The sequence below is a fragment of the Hipposideros armiger genome, unplaced genomic scaffold, assembly GCF_001890085.2.
Source record: "Hipposideros armiger isolate ML-2016 unplaced genomic scaffold, ASM189008v1 scaffold_493, whole genome shotgun sequence".
NCBI classification, from domain to species: Eukaryota; Metazoa; Chordata; class Mammalia; order Chiroptera; family Hipposideridae; genus Hipposideros; species Hipposideros armiger.
Genome location: NW_017731843.1, coordinates 407,844 through 429,822, shown reverse-complemented (window position 1 = coordinate 429,822; position 21,979 = coordinate 407,844). Strand labels below are relative to the sequence as shown.

The 21,979-nt window shown below is 48.8% G+C and overlaps 1 protein-coding gene across 3 annotated transcripts in view; it reads right to left on the bottom strand.

The window, feature by feature from the left end:
- Window positions 1-21,979, bottom strand: part of GALNT14 (polypeptide N-acetylgalactosaminyltransferase 14) — a 202,867-nt gene that overhangs the window by 57,648 nt on the left and 123,240 nt on the right. For all 3 annotated transcript variants that reach the window (XM_019667298.1, XM_019667301.1, XM_019667299.1), the window contains exon 2: window positions 16,595-16,764. In XM_019667298.1, the coding sequence (XP_019522843.1) occupies window positions 16,595-16,764 (170 nt within the window). The remainder of the gene's footprint in view (window positions 1-16,594; window positions 16,765-21,979) is intronic.

Genomic DNA, 21,979 nt, shown 5'->3' with positions numbered 1-21,979 from the left:
CATTGCTTATGTCAACATGATAATATTTGAGTATATTGAGTTAAATATATTATTAAAATTAATTTCACTTATTTCTTTTACTTTTAAAAATGTGACTACTAAAACATTTGAAATTACATATGAGGCTCACATCCATTTTTATTGAACATTGTTGCCTTGGGTCATTTACTGAACCGTAGCTTATATATAATCCAATTTAAAATTTCAACATTAGTGTCAGACAATGGTTTCTAGATGTTGGGTTCTTTTGTATAAGTAAAATAAAAATTTAAAAATTACGGAGACCATTGCTTGCAACATTCTATTTTGCAGGAAAGAATGTATTATAAAAGTCCCATCATCTAACATCATCAGAATTTCATTAAAAAAAAGGGTGTTTAAACACTAGAAAAGACTGTAATCACAGAACAACTACAAGTCCTTTACATTGTAAAACTCAGCTTTCAGAAAATCTCCCCCAACTCCCTGGATCAGGTCAGCACTAATTTACCAACTGGCATCTGAAAGTACAGTTCAAGGGTCTGTTCCACTAAACTGTGATGAGCCCACGTCTGTCTGACCACTAGCCGCAGACAGCATGGGTGCTGAATGCAAAAGACAGGCTGTCTCCACTCTTTGCGCTGGAACCAGCAGCCCCAACTCTGTTCTTGGTGCTACTGATGCTAACAAGTCGGTATGGTTTTTCCAATGTCTGGCTCTGGATCTCCTCAGGAGCTTCTGCTGCCCGTGCTATCACATACAATCTGGGCTCTCTGCTGACCTGGAGAAGGCAGATTCTTCTGGCTACATTGGGACCTCTAGAAATGACCATTGCTCCACTCTGCACCAGGGCCCTTTTGCTCTCCCAGACAACTCATTTTGGTCTTTTACATTGACCAACTGCTTCAAAGTGAGTGGGACACTGACGTTTGGTGAGGCACCAGGAAGATCAGCTGCTCTTGGGAGGCTGCAAAAAGGCTTCTCTGGGGACACCGCCAGGACCTGTTTAGGTGGTTGGTACCAGGCACCACCCAGATGTCAGGTGTGTGCATGTGTGTGCGCACATGTGCAGGGGAGAGGGTTCTCAAAAGGCAAATGCAGGGTCTAGCTGGGACCCAAGTGAGGAGGTGGGCCAAGATTTCTTCCTGCAATGTTTCCTGAAAAAGATTCCTCAGTATCTGGGACTAGGGCTCCTTCCAGTCTTATTTTAGCGCCACTTGAATCACGTTCCACAGTAGTAGTAGTAGTAATAGATACCATTTATTGAGCCCTCATTCTGTCTCAGATATTCTTCAAGAGCTTTAATAAATCTGCACAGTAATTCTCTGAGGTAGGTGCCACGATCCCTCCTCTCGCTGGGAAGATGGTGAGGTCCCAGTCAGTGAGCAGCAGAGCCTCGATGTAAAACCATAATACGGTCTGGCTCCCAACTCTGTGCTCTCACACACTCCACTAGAATGCCCTTTGATGGGCATCTGACTCACTGGCTCGCTAACCTTTTTCTTCATATGGGCCTTTCTCTCTCTTTTTGGTCTTGAAGGCTGCATGCTGGAAGGTTCAGGAAAGATGGAAAATCAGAAATCTGGGCTTTCCTATCCCTCACCTGCTAAAAAATGATGTCTCCCCTTGATATTCCCTGAGCTATTTCCTGATTTTTTTTCAGACCTTCCAGCTAATGGATTAGAGAAGAATCATTCCCTCCTTCTACTGAATGGGAGGAAAGTTCCTCAAATTGATGCAGCTGAGATAAGGCTTGCAGCCTAGTAAGGTCAAGGATGCTGCCAGACTCCAGCACACCGAGCTCAGGAATGGTCTGGTTGAGGACCAAGTGTCCCGTGTCCCGTCTTCTCCAGGGCACTCATGACGGTGTGCCTCTCTGGAAGGTCTGAGCTAGGGAGGTAAAGAGCAAAGGCTTCTCACACCATCCTGCTCCCTCCTAGTCAGTCAATCCATCACTGAGTCGGTCCTGCACCAAATTCAGCTTCCATGCCTCCTTTCTATTTTCACTTCCATGGCCTGCCAGACTGCAGGAGCCCCCTGGCTGTTCTTGCCTTCGTCTCACTCCTCCCCTCTTTCCACATTAATCTTCCTAACATACTGCTCCACCTCCCTAACATAACTCTAACATCAGTAGTTACCTGAAGCTAAACCTTGACCACATCCCACGGCCTCCAGCATCATGTTAATCTGCCAGCCCTACCCCACAGCTCCCTCACCTGAGCCTCCTGGCCCTGCAAATCCAGTCCACTCACCTCCCTCGGTACTGCCCTGATCCATAAGCTCCACACACCTCCCGTCCAACCATCTTCCATTCTAGGCTGTACTGTTGTGCTATGTTTGGCCCAAGTCGGCTTCCACCATCACACTTCTCATGGGTTACGGCCCTTTCTGCATAGCTATGCCATCTTCTCTGTGGGCAGGGGCCACTTTTCTACTTCTTTCTGCTTCCCTGGGCAGTTACTCAACCTACTGGAGTCAATTTCCTCATCTTTAAAGCCAGGATCACAGCAAAGTTGTTGTGGGGCTTAACAGAGAGAACATATATAAGGCGCCTACCACATGTCAGGGGAATAGTTTGATCAATAAATGTTGGCTGATTAAGGTCCTGAATTTATGTGCTAACACAGAGAATTCTTTGTTGAGTGAAGGCAGTTTTAAATTTCCCGTGATTTGATTTTCTCCCTCTGCTCTGAGGATTCATTCCCATGCCTGCACGCCCAAGCCCTGATGTTTTCAGAAGACAGCTTGAGAATAAGTGCAGGGAGGTACTCTTTGAGCCCATGTTCACTCAGCTGATGGTGGTGAAAAGTCTGAGTGCCAGGCACCGTGCAAGGTTCTAGAGGGAGACAGAGAAGTCAGAATCCCTGCCCCAAGTCGCTCAAGGTCTCGGAGAGGAGACTGAAATCAAACTGATGCCTGCAACTTGGGGTAACAGGTGCTGCTGAGAGGGACTAAGGAGCAGTTACCAAATTTAGCCTGAGCAGGCAAAACGTCTTCCTGGGGAGAGGACCCCCACACCCCAAACCCCACCTACACGCCACCAAGCGGATTCCTGACAGATGAAAGAGTGTCCTGGCAGAGAGAGCAGCCAAGGTGAAGAGGGCACAGTCAGGCAGCTGCTTTAGCGGAGGGGTGAGCTGAAGTCATTGAAGGGTTTTAGATGAAGAACAATGTGTCTGTGGTGGCGGCGTGGAGAATGAATTGGTGCGGGGCGAAAACCACGTAGGACGGTGGCAGGAGGCTGCTGCAGTTACCCAGGCAAGAGGCGACAGCAGCTGAGCATGGCGGCAAGGTCAAGGACCAAGAGATATCTAGGAGGCAGACACAACAAAATCAGGGCGAGAGGCGAGTAGGACTCCCAAGACTTGGGCTTGGGTCACAGGGTGAACAGCAGGGCCTGCCCTGAGGTAAGGCAGGGGAGAGCGAAGTGTGTGCCTGTCGCCTTGAGAGGTGGGCTAGGCAGGTTCAGCGAGGCTTGGGTAAGGAATAAACGATGTGTCTGTATGAAGAATCAAGAAGGAGACAGGGAGGAGCTGGGAAGCAGGAGGGCGATATACTGCTGCCTGCTCTGGCCAGCTTCAGGGCCATTGTGAAGGTCAGGTGAGGGCAGAAGGTGAAAGCTGTTGGGATACGATAAGCTTCAATCAAGTAAAAAGGCTTCCTCTTGTTGTACCAGGGACATCAAGGGTAACCACGAGGCACACGTGCCGAGCTTGCCTCTCGTTAGCCCAGCTGGAACCTGGGCTGGAGGCATGAATCCATGGGTCCCGCGGCAGAGCCTCTCCTCTGTCTCATCACACATTCCTCAGTTAGTTTTCCAGCCGCCCTTGGGCCCTGCTGACTGCATCACTCCATCCCACTGTCTTGTCACTGCAGCCAGCCTCCTTTCCACAGCTTCTCCCACCCACAGCTGTCATCTCCTCTCTGCTCTTTTCATCTCTTGTCAAACACATTTTGTGCTTCCTGGCCCCCGGCCCTTAAATCCTTCTCTCTACTGGCCTTGGCTTCTATCCTCAGTATCTTAAAAGTACGAATTTCACCAGACCTGGCATCGCAATTGCCTCCCTGCTTATTTTGCTTTTCAGTTTTTTGTTTGTTTGTTTGTTTTTTTAGTATTGGGGGGTTGGGGGATGGGAACAACGCTGGGGAATTGGGGGAAGGAGAACAGACAAGTTGCTGTCCTTTTGTTCTTCAGTCTAGTTGTGGAGCACGTCACTTCACTGGCCCAAGTTGGCACCATCACTGCGCTCTTCCTGGGCGAAGCAGATCAGTTGCCGGCTTTTTGGATGGCCGCTCACGCTGGATGCTGGCTGCAGGCTACACACGGTAGCCCATGGCAACTCACTGCAGCAGGGGCTGCAGCCATCGCCAGCGACTCATAGCAGCCCAGCTCCAGGTTGAGCTGTTGTTCAGCATCTTAGCTGTAGAGGGCAGTGTCACTGGCCCTCATATGTGGGATCCGAACTGGGGCCCTCTGGCGTCCCAAGCCAGCTCTTAACCAACGCGCCACTCGGCCGGCCTTTGCTTTTCAGTTTTTAAAGTAAGTTTGACATTCAGTGCTGGGAGCCAAGGCCAAGGCTGGAAGCTCCGTCTGTGCCCCCTCTAACCCTACCCCACCTCGTTGTTGGAGAGCACCTCAACTCAGAGGTGGAGGACAGGGTGCTAAACCAGGACCTCTCCAAACTTATTCACATCACCCCTTCTTCCTTCGGAGCTATCACCCTCTCTGCCCTGCCTCTCAGACCTGCTTTTACCCACAGCTGCGCAGCAGTAAAAAGATCGCAGGGCCTGTGTGCTAATGCTGACCCTAATTCTAATACCAATTTGACTACTTATCATCACAGCTAACACAGTCACCAAGCACTCACTAGGGATTATGGACTGTGCTCAGCATTTGACGTGGACTGCGGGTTTGCTCACCCTCACAGCAACCCTGAGTGGCATTATTATTTCCATTTAACAGATGAGGAAACTGAGGCTCAGGGAGTTTGAGTAACGTACCCAAGAACCAGCTAGTGACTGGCAGAGATGCCTTATTTCAAATTGCAAAGGACTAGGTCTCCTATTAACCAGTTACCTTGCCTGGGTCCTCAGCTTCCTCCCCTGTGAAACAGCAATGACTCCTCAACCCAAAGGCTACTGAGAATATCACGTGAAAAGAGATGTGAGAGCGCTTTGTAAAGTCTCATATCAACATAAGGTGTGATTATTCTTATTGAGGACTTCCTGCAAGGTTCAGCCTTTGACTCAGGGATTGCCCCATGTACCCTGAGCTGCCTTAGAATTCCCCAAGCCAAAACTGCCAGCCCTGTTTCTTTCTGGCATTGGGGGCTCACGTAGCACATCACACAAATGTTCTTTAAAGCACCGGGGGAAAATGGTAACTGAACATGTCAGTGTTCTGGGTTTTAAAGTGAAAACGTCCATGTAGTCCAACTCCTTATTCTAGGCTGAAACACGTGGGCAGGTCATCAGTTTGCAGTCAAGCTGCCACCCACGTGATGTGCCACCTCCAGGAGCAAACAGCTTGGCTGTTTTGTGTTTAATAGATCCTGGGGCCTTCAGATAAGCGCAAAGGCTGTGTCACACCAGCTTACATTGGTGTCTTAAGCTGGGAGGGGGTCTGGTGACCTCCATCGAGTGGAAGGCACAAGGGGGTGGGGGAAGGCATAAAGAAGTGGACAAGGCAGCAATGAAAAAGGACAGCTCTAATGGTCCTGCAGGTCCTCCCGTCCTGTTGGGAAAGGAAGCATGTGAGGGGAAAGATTAATCCAGGGCTGTGGGGGAGGGGACCTGCCAAGAGCTGGAGGAGTCATGCTTCTGGAAATAGCCTCCAATCCGATTCAGTTCCTAAGTCAGTTTCTGCACGTCCTGACTGGCTGAAGTATTATCAACCAGCAGCCAGAGCTGAAAGTGACCTTCGTGACCATCTCTGAGCTACTGCTCTCTTCTTACAGGTAGGAAAATGGACACCGGATTGCTGAAGGGTCAGGCAATATCCTAGATAAGATGCAGGTCTTACGTTTCCCCGCTTTTCTCACGCTGCCGAGATGCGGGACAAAACACCAAAAATAATCAGAAGAAAAGCAGGTAATTGAGGGCAGACTAAGAGCCAGGTTTTCTGCTTGGCTCTCAGGCAAAGGGCATAGGCAGATGAACAGAGAAGGGGCAAAACACTTGATTGGGTATTCAAGTGGCCAATAAACCTATGAAAAGATGCGCCACTTGACTGATCAGAAGGGAAAGGCGAATTGAAACCACAATAAGATGCCACCACTCAGCCTCTAAAAAGGCTAACATGAAGAAGACAGATAATAGCAACTAACGGCTAACGAAGATGTGGGGCAGCTGGAACCCCCCCCCCCTCCACCAGTGGGTGGAACCGACCGGTCAAACCACTTTCTTAGGTGTTTGACAGGATCTACAAAAGCTTTGAGGGATACACGCTATAGACACACATATGAGTGTTCACCAAAAGACAAGTAGGAGGTTGATCACAGGAGCTCTATTCATCAGAGCCTCACTCTGGAAAAACCCCAAAGAAGCGTGAATAGTGGAATAGATACAGGAAATTATATATATATATATATATATATATATATATATATATATATATATATATATATATTGATCCAAAGGAATACTACACAGCAACAAGAATGAAGATACTGTGTCTTGTAAAATGTGACTGGATTTCACATTTGAGGGAAGCCAGACACACAAGAGTACATACCATGTAATTCCAGTTATACGAAGTTCAACAACAAGCAATTCTGGTCTATGGCGTCTGAAGTCTGCACCGTGTTAATCACAGTGGGGAGTAGGGGCGGGGGTGGCTTGTCACACACTGAGAGTTTTCTTGTCTGTGATCGAGGTGCTTGGTGCAGGAGCACCGTTGTGTTCTCTTTGAAAACCTCTTCAACTTGCACATGTATGAAGTGTGAACTTTTCTGTATGTATGTGATACTCTGATACAAAGGTTACTTAAGAAGAGACAAAGAGAGATTCTGATCTTGGGGCCTATTTTAGACTTACAGCGATCTTTCAAAAGCCACGGAACTGAAAGGATTTAATATAGCCCATGAAATAGGCGAGGGCCACAGCCAAACTCAACAATGCCTTCTCCTCCTCTGAGAACTCCAGCCATCCTGGGGTTCCCCATAGCACTAAAGAGAACACCCCATGATAGAGTGCAAATCTAGGGTTTCCTCCTCAGCCTTCTGCCTTCTTAAAGGTGCACACCCTCCCAAACAATTTTTTTTTTTAAAAAAGAAGATAATTTAGAGAAGACAGAAAGGATAGCATGTTGTCTTTGGTGTTACTGGCCCTGAGTGCATGGGCCAAGACTTATTTTCAAGCCTAGCTTAAGGGAACATTCTTCCCTTGGGGAGTGACCCACAGGTGAGAAAGTGCTGGTGGCCTGTGGAGAACTCTAAGGCAGTCACCAGGCTGGGGGATTTGCTGTCTTGGGGAATCTAAGCTCTAGGAGAACAAGCAGGTGGAATGCTTATTTACTGATATATCCCTAATAGCCTTATACTCACTAACTTTCAGGATGAATTCTTCATAGGAATTATTTAATTCCAAATCAGTTTCCCATCCTGGGTGCTGAATGCACTTCTCTATCTCTTTCCACATCTTTCTATTGCCTCCTTCCTCAGGCGTGTAATAAAGGAAGCACATCCAGGGAGGAGGTAAGGAAGTCTGCCCCCCAAACTAGGACTTATTTAGTACTTTTCAAAGGCACACAGATTCTCCGTGGGTTACTTGCCCATTAGAATTTGGCCTTGGTGACAGAACACCAGAAGAAACAATTGACTCCATTAGCTAATTAATATATGTTATTTCCATGCCTCCAGGCAAGGATGAAATAAATATCAAACTACATTAGCTGGGAAATCCAGAATCCTCATGCATAATCTCTTCTCCTTGCTCCACAAGCACAACTCAAACACACACACACACACACACACACACACACACACACACACACACACACTGAACTTGGATATAATAAGGGCTTTATGTTTGTGACAGAATACAAAACATATGTAGACCTAGAACCTGAAAACTTGACTTTGAGTTTCTACCAAGCATTGACTAACTGTGTGACCTTGGACAAGTCCCTTAACCTCTCTGATCCTGGATCTCCTTTCCTAGGCATGTGGTTAATCTGCTAGTCTCATTCGTCTGCCCACATCTCCACAGCCAATACTAGTACTCCATCCTAAAAACCAGAACTTAGTTTGGGGTGAAGGACAGACTTGTTTTCTAGGTCCCCACCAGCTCATTTTCCCTCAGGACCAGTTCTTGCTTCCCATCCCTCCCACTTCACCTCCGAACTCCCCAGTGTAAGACCCAATACCCCTACCCCAAGGATGCTAGTGCCTTGAAGCCAAGATCCCACATCATGCTGTACCCACGTGGACTGGCACCCAGCTCAGGCTAAGCTGCTTTTGTACTGTTGCTCACCCTTCTTTTGGGGAGGGGGTTGGCATCACTGCAGCTTGGCACAGTTCTGCTCAGTCCTACTTTGGTCCCCTTCCAAGCCTGGCAGGGGCTCCCAGAACATGGTGCTGACCAGGGCTGTGTTGCTTAGGGCATCCCCCGGGTTTGCCGTGATCATGAGGCAATGGCAGTGAGAAAACGAAAGCATTACAGTGCTTACTGTATTGACTCTAAGCTCCTTATCCTGAATTCAAGACTTTGCCACAACATGACTCCAAGTTTCTCTTCCAGAATTCTCTTCCCTTTACCCCTCCCCTCCATCATCCCACACTCCAAGGAAACTGGGTTGAATCCTACAAAACACTGTGGCTTTCTCCCTCCTCGTCTTTGGTATGCTGCTCCCTCAACTGGGAGTGCCTACCACTGGCTAAAATCCTACCTGCCTCTCCCAGTTCCCACCCAGATGACATCTCCTTCAAAAAGCCTCTGCCTCCCATCCGCATGCAAATTCCTTCTCCATAGGCCAGCCTGATGCTGTTTTGTCTTGACAGGAAAGCTCCTAACTTGTGTGGTTTGCTCCATGGCCAAGGCAGAAATAGCTACACTCAAACCAAGGACAGGACAGGAGACGGGTACTTGGAAATCAAGGGCAGGAGGCCCCAGAATCAAGGACATGGCCTCAGGGCCATCCACATTCGAGCATCAGGCATCAGTCCCATTTGCATTTCTCCCACTGGACCACGAGCTCCTGGGGGGTGGGGACCAATTCCTAGCATAGAGCTTGGCATGTGGTTAGTGCTTGGAAAATGTGATGAGTAGTTAAATGAACACATGAATAGTGAAAATGAATGAATGAATGAATGAATGAATGAATGAGGTGCACAATGCAATGTCAGAGTTGGTGAGAATTAACTAGGAAGCAAGGTATGAAAAGCATTAGCTAAGGCAGTTTGTCCAGATGACTTCTCATCAGCAGGTTTTCTTAACTGGTCCCCTTTCAAAGACTCAGGAGCTGCCTCTATGGGAGATGTGCCTGAAACTTACAGAGCAGCCAGTGGTGGGAGGGGCAGTGTGCAAGGCCCGGGGGGACTGGGAGTGGAAGGAGTCCCGGCCCAGAGGCACCTGCTGTCTCAGCCTCTGTGGTCTTTCTTCCACTCCACATGGTGAGGACCTATTCCGAGGCTCCATAGGTGACACGCAAAACAGCTGCCCACGGCAGCAGACACAGTTCTCCTGCAGAGTCACTTCCAGGATGTTCAGAAAGTCCTCCTGCTGCTCCCTTCCAAAGCTCCTTGAAAGTCTGAGATGCTCTGGAGTGCAGTGCACTCAGAGCCACGGCCAACAGGCTCGCAAACTCCTTTTTGGAAAAAAAGGTACACAGGAGGGACCAGGATGTGGCAGATGGGGACCTTGTTTGCAGAAGCTAAGTGTCTGTGATGGGTCCTCCCGTCCCTCCCCGCCACCTTGGTGTGCAATCACCAACTCTGTGCTGAGCTGGTGGAATAGCCTGAACTCTGAGGGAATATGAACATTTTTTATGCTTACCCATTTTGGCCATAAAGTGTTTTATCCTATTACAGCTAAGTGACGAGTACAAGGAGAGAAATGATGATGATCTTTCGCAGCCATTCCAACTGAGTAAATACAAGGAGGGAGAAACGCGAGCCGAGACTGGGCCACTGTCCCTTCATTTCCCAGGATGAAAAGGAGCAAAGGAAAAATGTCTTCCTGGTGAGATGTATCGAAGGATGGCATTTTCCCTCTAGGCAAGTGATGGGCATCCCACTGCCTGAAACATTTAGCACGGCACTGGACACAGGCCGGGAGAATGTGCTGAGGGGAACAATCAAACCCAGCTGGTGACCTAATGGGGCTTCCCTGCTCTAACTCCACACAGCCCACTGCTCAAGGGCGCAGTCCTTCTTGCCACCAGCTCCCCCGCAATCAAAGCAACCCCATAAGTATTGCTAGGAACTGTGAAAATACACATTTGCTTTATCAAAATATTTCCCCCTTCTCGAGGAGTATACCCCCATTTAAGGGCTTCTTGACTCCCAGATGTTTTATGTGCCGCTTGGATGATGCCAAATCCAGCTGTTGTCACCAGGATGTGGGGACAGCAGTGGGAGCAGAACAACTGGAAAACGACGACCATTTGTTGGATTTGTTGGGCCAGTCAATGCTTTATAGCGATTAGGAGTCCCCTGGGAAATCTTCTCAGGCTCACCCCAGCTAGATGCTGTCTCTTCCTTACATTGAAAGTTATATATGGCACACTACCCCCTTGATATAGGTAGCCACGAATTATTCATCCCTGTGACGCCACAGGACCTAGGCAGTGCCCTGGATATTAAAGCTTTCATCAGTGTTAGAAGTGTGGGCCTTCAGGGGAAATTTAGGGTTAGGATGCCCTGATACGAGCAAAATCATTTTGTTCACACTGAGGCAGGGTGGGAGAGCGGAGTGTATGCATGTGTATATCTGGGAGGGGAGGACCAACCACAGGAGAATGAATTGATCTAAAATTGGGTGGCGACTTACAGAATGATACAGCTTCAAGTGCAACTGCAGATGAGAAAACAAAGCCACCAGAGGGGCAGCGATGTGCGGAAGGCCACTGCTGGTTGCCTCGCCCCCACTCCTCTCACAGGCCTAAATCCAGAACCAGGAGACAGAGCTGCAGCAAAGACGTGTCTAAAGGCTGGTGATAGCAGGTTTCAATCTCAAGATTGTGAAAATGTCAAACGTTATGCAAGGAGTGGGTTGGGTGGGGGAAGGCTGTTAAACCCAAAGGATGAATGAGTAGGGGATCTATTGGAAACTGTGGATACTCACTTCGTAAACTATCCTGGAGTGGGCATCATTCGCCACTCACCCCATGGACTCCATAAACCCTGGGAAAGTGGAGTTTGAAGCCTGCCCCAGTCTTATCTTCTACTTCTCTCCTCAGTTACACCACGCTCCAGGCAAACTCAGCTGCCTCCAAAATACTGTGGGCTCCATGTGGCAAAGGACCAAGAGAGAAATGGCAACTCTGTCCTATTCCATACAGAGAAATTAAGCCCTTGGCCTCTCTGGGGCTTCTGTCGCATGATACCGTACCAGGACTTGCCTGTCGGGGGTTCTACACTGCCCATGCACTAGGCTTTTCAATCAGCACAGCCACGTGGTGGGTGAAAATTTCCACAGCTTTCCTTCTTTCTTCCTATCCTCATCCCACCAGCTGTATTTTTGGATTCCTAGGCAATTCACCCCAGCACCCGCCCTCTCAGCAGTGATTGTTCTAATACTCAGCTAATAGTTTTCTGTTTCAGGCGCTGTCCAAACGCGTTCTATAAATCAGAATCCAATTACTGTGGTAAGAAAATTGGAAGCAAATTTAATAAGCTCAGACCCCTCCCACAGGCTGTTTCTTCACTGTTCTGTTTGCAGTAATAAGAACTCCTTATGGGAAAACGCCTTTTTCCTTTAACTGTTCTCCAGATCCCACATCTGAAGCCCCTGAGGATGGAAGGGTAACAAGAAGGGACTTCTTCTAGCTCCTCTTTTCCTCTTTGCACATAAGGCAGATGGGAGAAAGTAGTCAATTTCTTTCCAGTCTTACTCTCCCTTTCGTTTGTTCAAGAACATTTATTGAATTCCTATTACCTATTAGACACTGTAGTAGATACTGCCAAAGATCATTCCACCTAGAGGGCAATTATTGTCATAACTCGTAGAACCTGAGCTGCAAGGCATGATGGGAACACAAAGGTGGACCAATGGGAGGGAAGCCTGTATCAATGGGGTTGGGTCCTACAAAGGTAACAGGAGTCCAGTGTGGGCCAATGGCACCAGGTCCAGGAGTAGCCCCATTGTAGGAGCTTCTTGGTAAAGGTGATGTCGACTGCCAGAAGGATCGTAGCATATATTGGGTTGTCGGAAAAGCCATGACGTACTTTTTCTATGTTTTTCATTGCAAAAATGTGTCATGACTTTTCCGACAACCCAATAGATTCTGTGGTTGAAGGAACTAGAAGAGGGAGGGGCAAGGAGAACCAGAGAAGCCAAAGCTCTACACAGGGCCTGCGACAGAAGTCCTGTCACCTGGACCGAGGGAGGGCACTGCAGCACGTAGGCAAGTAGATGGTCTTATTCCAGGGCCTTGACTTTCTACTCAAAAGCTGACCCTTTTGGCTGCACCAACCCACCCATGGACTTCATCTGGTCCACAGAAACAAGTGCAAGTGCAAGCTGATGCTCTATGGTTTTCAAACTTGAGCGGGCATCAGAATAACCTACAGTGCTTGTCAAGACACAGAAACACCCCCAATGTTTCTGATTCAGTCTCTGGTGTGAAGCTTAAGAATCTGCATTTCTAACAAGTTCCCAAGTGATGTCCATTGCTGCTGGGCTTCCGGTTTGTGGAACCAGCTTTGAGAACCATTGTTCTAAGCCCTTGCTATTCAAAGTGTGATCCATGAACCAGTGGCACTGGCATTACCCGGGAGCTTGTTAGAAATGCAGAACCTCGGGCTCCACCCCAGACCTGCTGAATCAGAGGTTAACAAGATCCTCAGATGATTTATTTGTTTGCCTATTTAAGTTTCAGAAACACCTGGAACAGCGGTTCTTAAGCCTCGTTGCTCATTAGGATCACTTGGGGAGCTTAGAGAAGAGAGACTTCAGCTGGTCGGAATCTGGGTATCAGCATTTTTAAAAAGCTCCCAAGTGGTTCTCCTACGAGTCCTCGACTGAGAGCTGTTGGAGGTTCATGCTCATGCCTACACACCACACCCGTATGTACGGGTTTAACTCTACCACTCCCAACTCGCTAACATTGGACTTAACCTTGAAACGCCCTCTATCCCTCTTTGCCCCACCTCCACTTGTGACAACTAAGGGATCTTCCTAATGGCCCTTCCTGATACCTGGGGTTTGGTTGCATCTTTTGCCTTGAGCATCTTCACATTTCTTAGGAGCTCCCTCCTCTTCCGTTCCAGGCCCTGCAGTGTCAGCCTGACCATATTATTACCCTGTACAACGGAAATGTTTTGACTATTTACTACAGAGTAGGTAACTGCTTTACATGTATTTTATTTGATTCTTACAAAAATTGCATTAGGTAGGTATCATCACTGTTATTTTGATCCCTATGTTTCAAAAGAGAAAACTGCAGTCCAGAGAGGCCAGACAATGGGGAGTTCCCTCAGCTCAGTCCACAGCACAGCCAGGACTGGAACCAGGGTGATCAGATGATCTGAGTCTGCATCCTTAACCCCTGGGCTGTTCTGCCTTCTGCTTGATTCTGCCTTTCAGGGAAGATATGACCACGTCCTGTTGCGGGGCTGATAATGCATGTTTACATTTCATTCTTGAGAACTCAGATAGCAAGTGGGGCTGGCTTTACAGCAGTGCTTCTCATTGCAATTTTGTCCCCAGAGGACATTTGGCAATGTCTGGAGACATTTTTGGTTGCCACAATTTGGGGATGCTATTGGCATCTAGTGTGTAGAGGTCAGAGATGCCGTGAAACATCCTATAATGCACAGGACAGTTCCACAGCAAAGTGTTATCCAGCCCAACATGTCAGTTTCCATTGAGAATCCCTGGTCTACAGAATGTAGGTCACCAGCAGCCACAGCTGGTGGGAGCTGGGGCAGGCCTGGCCCATGATTGGGCCCTAGGGCTCTGTCAAACAGGCAGGCAAGCCCCACGCATTACAACAGGATGAAGTCAGGATACAGTAGAAAGGCTGGAATCACAGAAGGATTAAGGGACTTAACTGGTGACTTCAACCTCATGGACACAGATTCCCTGGGAGGCAAGGGCTGGAAGTGGGACACTCTGTAGACAAAAGGTCACCCCACAATGGGGCCCATTTGTGGGAAGAGCGCCAGGCTTTGCTGGCAGTCTCTGGGACTCTCATCACCACAAGAGTGATGTACACCAGACTCAGCCTGAAGATGGCTGATCCACTGGAGACCTCTCATGGTGCTAGCCTGGGGCTTCGCACACAGTAGGTGCTCAATACCCCTGCCATCGCTGCCTGGTCCCATGTGCTTGCCCTCATTCCCAATCCCCTGTCCTCGCCCCGTCCTGCTCTTTTTGATTAGGATCCATAAATCTGAAATGTTCTGAGTAATACAATCCTAGCTCACACAGAGCAAGGTTCGTGCCCTGAGGCAAATATATGGCTGAAAGCACTTTTCCTTTTTGTTTCCCAAAGGGAGTCTGGATGCTGTCTAAATCCTCTCTTTTCTTCTTGCCGTAATCCCAGCAGATCACACTTACTGAACAGAAGGAACCTACAGGGTTAGTTGCAGAGCCCGGGACTGGACCAGGGGAACCTGGATTGTTGGGGACAGGCGCACTTCCTCATCCACAACCACCACAGATGTCAGCCTTTCATTTCTGTCTCACAGATCATAGAATAGGGTGAACATAGAAACTCATCCTGCTTAGGGGGTCCCTGTGTACCACCCACCTGCTTGATGAATTCCCAAAGCCTCCCTACTGCAGGTGGGAGCATTCAGAGGCATCTCTCTGACAGCTGTCACTCAAGTGCACCAGCTCCTTTCCTGGCCAGGAGGCGTCTCTTTGTCCCTTAGGAAGGCCTCAGCATCTGGACCTGGGGCAAGGGAAGCCCTATCAGGCTGAGACACAGTTGGGCTTCTCAGCATTCTGTCTCCTCCCTCTTTCCTGTTCTCCTATATGTGATCTCAGGGAAAGAAAATAACCTAATATTTAAATAAAATTCTATCAGACACCAAGGGCCAGGATGAGTGCGGGGGAATTTTAATAGGAATAATACAAGACTCTGACTTTAAGAAGCTTTCAAGCCAGCAGCAGGGAGTGTTCTGGGGATAGCCTGTCCCCTGGGTTGCTGCTTATAGGGGCCTTCCAGGCCCTGCTGCTAAGGAAGAGTCTCATGGGTACCTCGAGGGGAGAGTTAAGTTCACAGACTGTCAGAGTTAGAAAAAGTCACAGATATCATCTAGTTTGTACTCCTGGCTTTACCCGTGGGGAAACTAGGACTCTAGTCCCTTTTTGGGATAATGGTGATTGACAAGGACTGGTTGTGTCCCTCCATGGGTTACGTGCTGTATAAGTCAAGGTTTCAAGTCGTACAGCCTAGTAGGGGAAACTGAGTCCACCAGACTCATATATTGTCCACTTAAGCACTACCAGAATTAGCAGCCTCATTAGTCAGAAAAATTCTGATCGCCCTGCTTGTAAACCCCAGTATCCACATCCACAATTTGGTGCCTACAGACCCAAACAAATATAGAAATCTAAGAAGCTAATACCAGTCCTACAGCTTCTCCATTTAACGTTGCCTTCAAGCCCCTCTATCCCAAGCATGCCAGTCTGCTCTTGTGGGCTGGTGCTAAGTCCAGGAAACACACCCTCCTGGGCCTTTGCACAGCTGGGCCTCCCAGCTTGGAGGCAGGGAGGCGAGGAGGGGAGGAGCTGGAGTTGAGACTGACTTGCTTACTCACACCTTGCCCAGAAGAGAAGGGCTGGTAGGACTCTAGGAAGGATTGGTAATGGGGTGAAGTGCCTTCACAGAGACGCTTTTGGCTAGGAAAGAAAGTTTTCCATATCTGCACCAGGCCTGATCTCTGCAGCACAACTGAAGGTGTGGCCTGACCACGGGGATGGCAGGACGTAGACTGTGTGATGGGCTGCTGCAAAGCAGACAGCAGACCCAATGGCAAGTGAAGAGGCCCCTCTGGCTTCTCTTCTCATAGGGCAAAATGTGACCTCTCCCAGTGACAGAAGACACCACTATCCTGATTTCCCAGGGGTCTGCCCGTCCTGCCCCCTCCCAGCTTGAAAGCCAGGCCAGGCCATGGGAACCTGCCAGGGAAAAACAGGCCCTGCTGTAAGGTTTTGAGTACTCCACGATTTCCTGGCAAGTGTCGCCTAAGATGACCATGGCTGAGAGGAGCGAGGTGCCAGTGAAAGGGGCCTCCCGTGCTCTCCATGAGGTGCTCTGAGGAAGCTGACAACAATGAGCTGCACAGACAGCGTAAATTACCACATCGTAAACCGTCTAGTATCCAACTGGCAACAAATGGTTTGCCTGCCCTGGTGGCACTGGGAGTTACACAAATCAAGCCGCTGCTGATCTGTCATGACTGCAGGGAGGGGCAGAGAGGAAGAGAGGAGGAGGAGGAAGTACCTCAAATGGCGAGTGTCGGGGATGGCCCGATTGCTGGAGATCCGCTCGCTCTCCCGCTGGTTGAAAGCATACAGCTTATAGGGGTCATCGCCCACACGCCACTTTTTGGCATTCAGATACCGCCGCTCATCAAACTGGTCCCACAGGTCATCCCAGTCAGCATCCAAAATCTGTGTGACACAAACGGGAAGTCTGTGAGAACGGCTCCCGGTCCTCCGCCAGCCCCTCTGTCCATCTATCGGTACCCAACCGCGGAGACCAGGCTTGTTCTGGCAAGGTTCAGCTCAAAGATGGGGCCAGCGGTAGGACGCTAATAAAATCATCAGCAACAAAAATAACAAACAGAACGATGACAATAAAGACAGCTACCATTTACTGAGTGCTATAGGCCACCGAGTGCTGTGCTGGGACGCATAGTAGTTGTATGAGATGGATATTGTTCACATTCCCATTATGTAGACAAAGAAACACCCTCAGTAGGCTAAGTAACTTGCTCAAGACCCTACAATTAGGAAGTGGATTCTAGTATCTGGACCCCAGAGGCCACCTCTCCAGGGTAATTTGAGGACATGTGGCCAAAACTACCGGCATAGTTAACTGGCACATAGTAGGTACACAATAACTGTCATTCCCTCCTCTGCCCTGGGAAGACAGTGATGGGAAGTGGGTGATCTGTCTATAACGGTGTACCACCTACCAGACAGACATCCTGTGTGTTTCTTTCTTTCTCCGGCTAGGAATTTGTGACTATTTTAAAGAAGCATCAATGAGGGAGCAGGTAATAACTAACCCTTGCCCCACGTGGCAACAGCACTTTAGAAGGTATAAGGCGGTTGGCTTATTCGTGATCTCATTTCATCCTCCCCAAAGCCCTCAGCGCTGAGTCAGAATCAAGGTTTCACAAAGGTGACTGGCTTGTCAGAGGTCATGCAGGTGGAGAGGGGAGCTCAAAGCAGAGCTCATTCTCCCAGGGCCTCCAGTGCATTCACACAGCGGAGGAAGTGAGAGGACTGACACAAGGAGGGGAGGCATCCTGTCAGAAGCCAGCCTGCCTCCTCTGCCTCGTCCACCCTGCCCACACCAGCTCCACAGCCAGGGAAGCCTCCCACGCAGCTGGCAGGTGTGGGCTTTAGGGCCTCACCAGCTGGATGCTTGCTTCCCTGGATGGCCACTGCCGGGTGGACGCTGGCACCGTCACCCCAGGGGAGAGCCAGTCTCTATCCAACCAAGCTCAGACCTTGCAGGTTTATCAAAGCTAAAACAAGGCTGGGTCTCTGGGAAGAACCTACTGACTAGGCTCTGACCCGGGATGTGAGGGATGGGGCTCCGGGGCTGGCACTGTCACAAGGATGAGATGCTGATTCAGGTGTTACTGACCTTAGTCTCAGTGCACGTTTCTAAAGATGCCTGGGGGCCGCCCACCCCATCACTACCCAGGATACCCTTTTATACTTACGGAACCTGACGTAAGCCTGGGGGTAGGAGGGGCAGGGGTTCCACAGACAGCAGTGCAGGCGCTCGGCCCACAGGGGACAGGTAAGGGGGCCCCTCGCCAGTGTGCACATTCCCCTCAGGTACTACTCGATCTTATCTTGTAATTGATCTCTCTCTGTTATCTCCTTTTGAAAGAGCCTTCTCCTGCTAATAGCACAAAATGAAGCTTTAGAAACCAGTGATTTTTATCCAATAATTGTCTTTGTTACTGTCCTGTGATACTGCTGCTACACAGGGGGCATTTGGGTGGGGGTGAGAAACCCCAACCTGTGCTGTGCAATGTCACAGCCTGACAACTGTCACCTGTGCTTGGAACATCGCCCACCTCAGGGCAACCCTGATCTCCTATTCTCTAGGGAAGGACCACGAGGCCCTAAACCATCACTTTCTGGCTCATTCCCAATTTAATTCATTGCAATTCTCTAAATAAGCTATGAGCCCCTACAGTGTTCTGTGCTACGGGGTGGGGAAGGGGTGAGGGAAGTGCCGGGCGGGGGGCGGGGGGAGCCATGTTGCTGACATGCAGAAAGACACCGCTAACAGAGGCGTGATGGAAGTGGGAACGGCTTCTGGAAGAAGTGTCAAATGGGTTAGAGCTTAAAGGATGAGCGGGGATTTTACTTTGCTTAAGGGGAGGTGGGGAGAGGAGAGACGTGTGTAGTAAAAATCCAGACACAAGGCAGAAAGGCCCGGAGGAGGAGAATCTGTTCAGGGAACAGCTAGCTCAGAAACAGGGAGGCCAGTGTGTAGACTGCAGAGACAGCATAACTGAAAGAAAATTCTGGAACCCAGCTGGGTCTGTATGAAGCAGGTCAGGGGGAAAACGTCTCCGGCTACATGAATAGGAAAGAGTGGAGGGAAGGGAACTACCACAAAGAGGCCAACGGGGAGGTGACCTTCGTAATCTAACCCGGTGGGAAGGGCAGCCTGAACTGGGGCCCTGCAGGGGCCCAGATGGATGGTTCCAGGGTCAGCGGGAGAGGCAGGTGGAGGGTCAGGCACCCGTGGAGACAGGCAGGTGGCCAACCTCTGGGCCTCATCCCCTACTCGCTATTCCCACCAGACCGGGCCCACCGCCAAGAGGGCATGCAGCTGGGCGATTGGCTCAGCTTGGCCATTGCCATCCTGAGGGCAATGAAGCATCTTTGACAGGATCTGCCTCCTTGGAGATGGTGCCATGAGAACTCAGTGGGATTCTGTCCCCTAAAAAGCCTAAGGCCAGAGCAGCAGCTAGGCCGGTGAGAGAAATCATCCGAATAGTCAGTCTACGATGTCCTTAGAGGGGGCTTCTCTCTCACAAGATCACATGTACAGAGTTGGTCTACATTTTTCTGCTCTGAGATCCACTGGGGTGTGGGGGGGGAACACCCTGCATGGGGAGCTTGGCTTTCCTATCATGAAATCTGGATGTATTAAATAATGGTGAAGATGTGTTTAAAATGATAGCGCTACCATTTGAATAGCAATTTCTATTTTACAAAGCAGCTTGCACAACTGTCACAGAATCTGCATATAATCCCATTTGTACAGAGAGGGATTGGCTGAGAGGTTCAGTGGCTTGCCTGAGCTTGATAACTAGAAAGTAAAGGGACTACTGATTGATTCCTCCCCAGAGCTTCTCAAGGCCACGGTCTGCTTTGTCTTTTTATGGACAGAAACAAGGGGTGTCGCCTCTGCGGAGGGGGAGTAGGCAGAGAAAGACCCCCTTGAGGAGTGGAGTGGGGGGCATGCCCACAGGAAAGGCCACCCACTCTTTCCCTGCTTGCCCCCAGAAAAGGCTGGCTATGGGCCTCCCAAGATTTCTGAAAGGTCATTGACTCCCCGGTACTTCCAGTACTAATTGTAGGCTTCCTAGCTCTACAATTCGAGTCCCCATGTCCTGCCTCCAAGGGTCCAGAGTGCAGTACATTGTACCCATGTGTTAGATTCCTCACTCCCTGGCTCATGTGACCATTCGGGATAAGATCTGTACACACACGTTCACCTTCACAAACCTTCCTTGTACAGGAAGTGATGCTCCTCTCAGAAACAAGAACACACACCCAGGAACCCCCACAAGGGCCCAGCCCCAGGACTGTACCCACTCCTAGGGGGCCCTCACCACCACCTACAGCCCCCAAGCAAGCCCCCACCTGATTTTCTGACTGGAATTTATTCAATCTAGAGTGTTGCAAATGATAAGTACTATACCATAAACAGAAAACAAAGACAATGTCTTTTAAATAAGAAATATCTGATTAAGTCAGCCAAACCCCTGGCAAAGACCAGTGCTTCAGTAATTTGGCACCCAGAAGGAAAGCTCAAAAGCACATCTGTTAAGTTTCTGAATAATGTCTTTCCTTCCACCATGCTTCCATGAGAAATCTTGAATTCCCTTTCCTGGCTTGTTTCCTCTCACTCTGGTTTCAAACTGCTATTTGGCTCAGGGAACCATGGGTATAAGCCTTCCCTTCTGTTCAGCTTTGGAGCTGCTCCTATTTTCCACCAATGTATTTGTCTCCATCCCTTATTTCCCCAGCTTGGTACTACTAGTTTTCTCTTATTGTCCAAATTATCTTCTTTTTCACTTTTAAAATAAGGACATCTCTATCTCTTCATAAGGTGCCCATCCTACTCTGAACTATGCGGATCCTGAATTAAACTTCTCAAGCTTACCCTATAATAAAACAGCTACCATGTTGGGGGGGTACCTATCATGTATCATAAATATTTACATTTAATCCCCACAATAATAGAATGTCGATATTACCATTCCCATTTTATACCTAAAGAAACCAAGGCACAGAGAGAGATGGAGTAAATTGCCCAATGTCACAGAGGTAGTATGTGCTAGAGCCAGGATTTGAACCCAGGGAGAGTAGCCCGGTTCCAGCTTCCATGCTCTCAAACCATTAGGTAACACTGCTTTATCACCATTAGGTGACACTGCCTTATCACAGCCTCACTGCCATTTTCTTGGGCCATCTTCAAAGACTACATGTTTCCCATCATTTTCCTCAGTCAAGGTCTTTCTTTGTCTAGGGATCGTCCTTCCACAAAGGATGTCTGTATCCCCTTTCACCATCATCCCACCTGCTCCTCACTGTCCTTTCTTCCAGCAGCAGGCTTCTTCCTGACGGCCAGAGCAAGAAAAGATGGTGCTCAGCAGGCACATTCCTGCAGGAAGGTGGGAACATGCTAGGCTAACACATGGGAAAGGTCAGAATATAATTCATCCATCCATTCAATGTTTGAAATTCCAGTATAACATTCCATTGTCCAGTAGACATCGCTCCTGGGTCCATCCAAGTAGTCCCAAGTAGCCCACTCCAGGACTGCAACCTCTAGAATTTTCCTTATAATATTGAACTCTCTCCTGGCTATCTCTCTCTTTTGGGCCTGGTTTTCTCACCGAGGCTTTTTGATAAAAGTCTAATCTTTCTCACACCTTTCAGATATTTAGTGGCAACTATGGTGTCTCCCAGGTCTTCCAGCCCCTGGTACCATCAGATGAGACTTACAACTCAGAAAAAATGACAGAGAGGAGTACAAAACAAATACTAGAAGGCCAAGGAGAATAGGACCTACTGGAGTTAGAGGGGGTTCATCAAGGAATTCAAACACCCTGAAAACCCTTTCATACATTAGTATGAGGGGAGACCTTGTTTATAATAGAGCATAACTTGACACCCAGGTTTCCTAGATGGAAGCTGTTAAGTGAAAATGCTGTGCCTACAATATTGCCTGCTGTTTACGCCTTGTCAGAACCTCCGAGAGAACTAGTGAGTGAGGGGTGCCTCAAATTATTTCTAATTCTCACAAACCTAACACAGAGTAGAAAATTGCATTCCCAATTTCCAGATGAGGAAACTGAGGCACAGGAAGAGAAATGATTTACTCAAGTTCACACAG